Source organism: Alligator sinensis, unplaced genomic scaffold (assembly GCF_000455745.1).
Source record: "Alligator sinensis unplaced genomic scaffold, ASM45574v1 scaffold611_2, whole genome shotgun sequence".
In the NCBI taxonomy this organism is placed as follows: Eukaryota; Metazoa; Chordata; order Crocodylia; family Alligatoridae; genus Alligator; species Alligator sinensis.
In genome coordinates, this window is record NW_005841869.1 from 1,194,185 (window position 1) to 1,196,073 (window position 1,889).

Genomic DNA, 1,889 nt, shown 5'->3' on the forward strand with positions numbered 1-1,889 from the left:
AGGAATGCTGCCCCCCATGCCTGGGTTTTAGCCACCAGGCCTCATTTCTCTTCCACATTTGGTAATTAGGCATATAGGGAATCTGGAATGATAAGCATGTCTTTGGCTTAGTTTCAGATGGACACAGCTTTACCTTTTATAAACCTCAAGTTTCCAACTGGATGCAACACTTTGGTTCTTCCAGGTGGTGTCTGAAGGGACAAAGCCCTCTGTGCATCATCTCACCCCAGTCAAGACCGAATTATACCCCAGGATTAGACGCAGGTATAAGGGAGAAATGGAAGAATGCCTTTGACTACAATGGGAGGGGATACGCCTCTAGTGTAGGTGGACAGGCTGCACTGCCCCTGTGTACTACGTGAGAAGACCACGGAAATCACTGGGACACTACACAAGGGGACAGATGTGATGGGGAAGAGCATCGCAGCAACAAGAACAAGGGAAGTGCTTTCTTTTTACCTTGTGTTTGAAAGGCCATGGAAGCAGAGCGTCATAGTCCCCTTTCATGACAACAAAGAACAAGGACACGTGTGTTCCTTTTCCTGTACCATCGCCATTCAGATAAATCCTCAGGCAGACTTTGTAGCCATATTTTCCAGTGTAGAAAGCTGAAAATTAGACTCTTCCATTAGTCAAGTCAGAGACAACCAATCTGTTCTAGAAAAGATGCATCTCTAGTGATGCTGACAGATAGAAATGGGTTAAAATGCAACAGGTGCCCCGACACCATCAGACTGAGCATGACAAATAGATTGGCTAGTGCAGGATTCCTGACTACAAGCACGAAGGCCCAGTGAGGGGAAGTCTTCTTAATTACTCCTACCTTGGTGAGGCTGACTGGTAATTACTCGCAGAGAGTATGTTATGTAATCACTTAATTTCTCGGAGGGGGAAGGACTGTAGTAGACAATGCAGAACCAGCAGATGTCACTGTAAGTAGCAGCAGATCGTGGGCAAATACCGTGCAAATTGAAAGCTCTGTGCGACAGACAACAGAGGCAAACCTATGGACATAACCAGGCTCTTCAAAATGTGTTTCCCCACTTCTCAGATGCTTTATTTGCAGTCATCGGGCCTTGAACCACTCGTACCATTCCTCTGCTTTCATTTCATGAACTGAATACCACTAAGCCAAGACCTTCAAGCAAGGCATGAGTTTGTCCTCCCTTTATAGTGCAATCTAGACCCACAACATTCAACCTCATTCTTTTGCAGGTATTATCTCACGAGATAGACAGATGCCTACTACTTCTACTACTAAAAATAGCAGGATTTTTATCATAAAGGACATTGTTTGTGCCTGTGAATCAGGCTCTTTCTGTCCCAGCACCATTACCTGTGTTCATCATATAGAAGGATTTTTTTTTGCAAAAAGGTTCAGAGCACATCCACCTATGGGCACAGTTGTCTGATAGAGGGCAAGCATGAGGGCGGCAGCAGCCGCACGTACATTAGAGTACATCCCCACACGGGCATTTTAAAATATGGTGAGAGTTAAACCAATTGCACTAGGCTGAAGAAGCCTCTGCGGAGTGGCTGTACATCCTTGTTCCTCCCAAACACCCACGCTGCACGCGTTCCCCAGGACCGAACTTGAGGACTGGGCTCAGGTAGTCGGGACTGTGCTTTCATCTTAAGCCATGCTCCCTTTACAAGTCATGGAGAAGGGTGGGTGAGCACTATAACAACTACACAGCAGAAGCTGCCTGAAGAGCAGCCAGAATTTCCCTGTCGTTTTGCAAGCAGGACGCTACTTCTGGGTGGCATTTTAAAGTACTTCCAACAGAGGTGGTCACCCTTGAGATAACACTGGATTTCGATAGATTTTTTTTTTACCTGGGGAGTATAAACTGATTGTCCTTCCAGTCACAGAGTCCTGTAACTTCCTG

General features: G+C 46.0%; 1 protein-coding gene across 1 annotated transcript in view; it reads right to left on the reverse strand.

Annotated features, from left to right (window-relative positions):
* Positions 1-1,889, reverse strand: part of TRAF1 (TNF receptor associated factor 1) — a 27,923-nt gene that overhangs the window by 4,594 nt on the left and 21,440 nt on the right. Inside the window, exons 10-11 of the mRNA XM_025193546.1 lie at positions 1,837-1,889; positions 460-608 (exon numbers count right to left, since the gene is read on the reverse strand). The exon at positions 1,837-1,889 is cut by the window's right edge and continues 170 nt beyond it. Of these exons, the coding sequence (XP_025049331.1) occupies positions 460-608; positions 1,837-1,889 (202 nt within the window). The remainder of the gene's footprint in view (positions 1-459; positions 609-1,836) is intronic.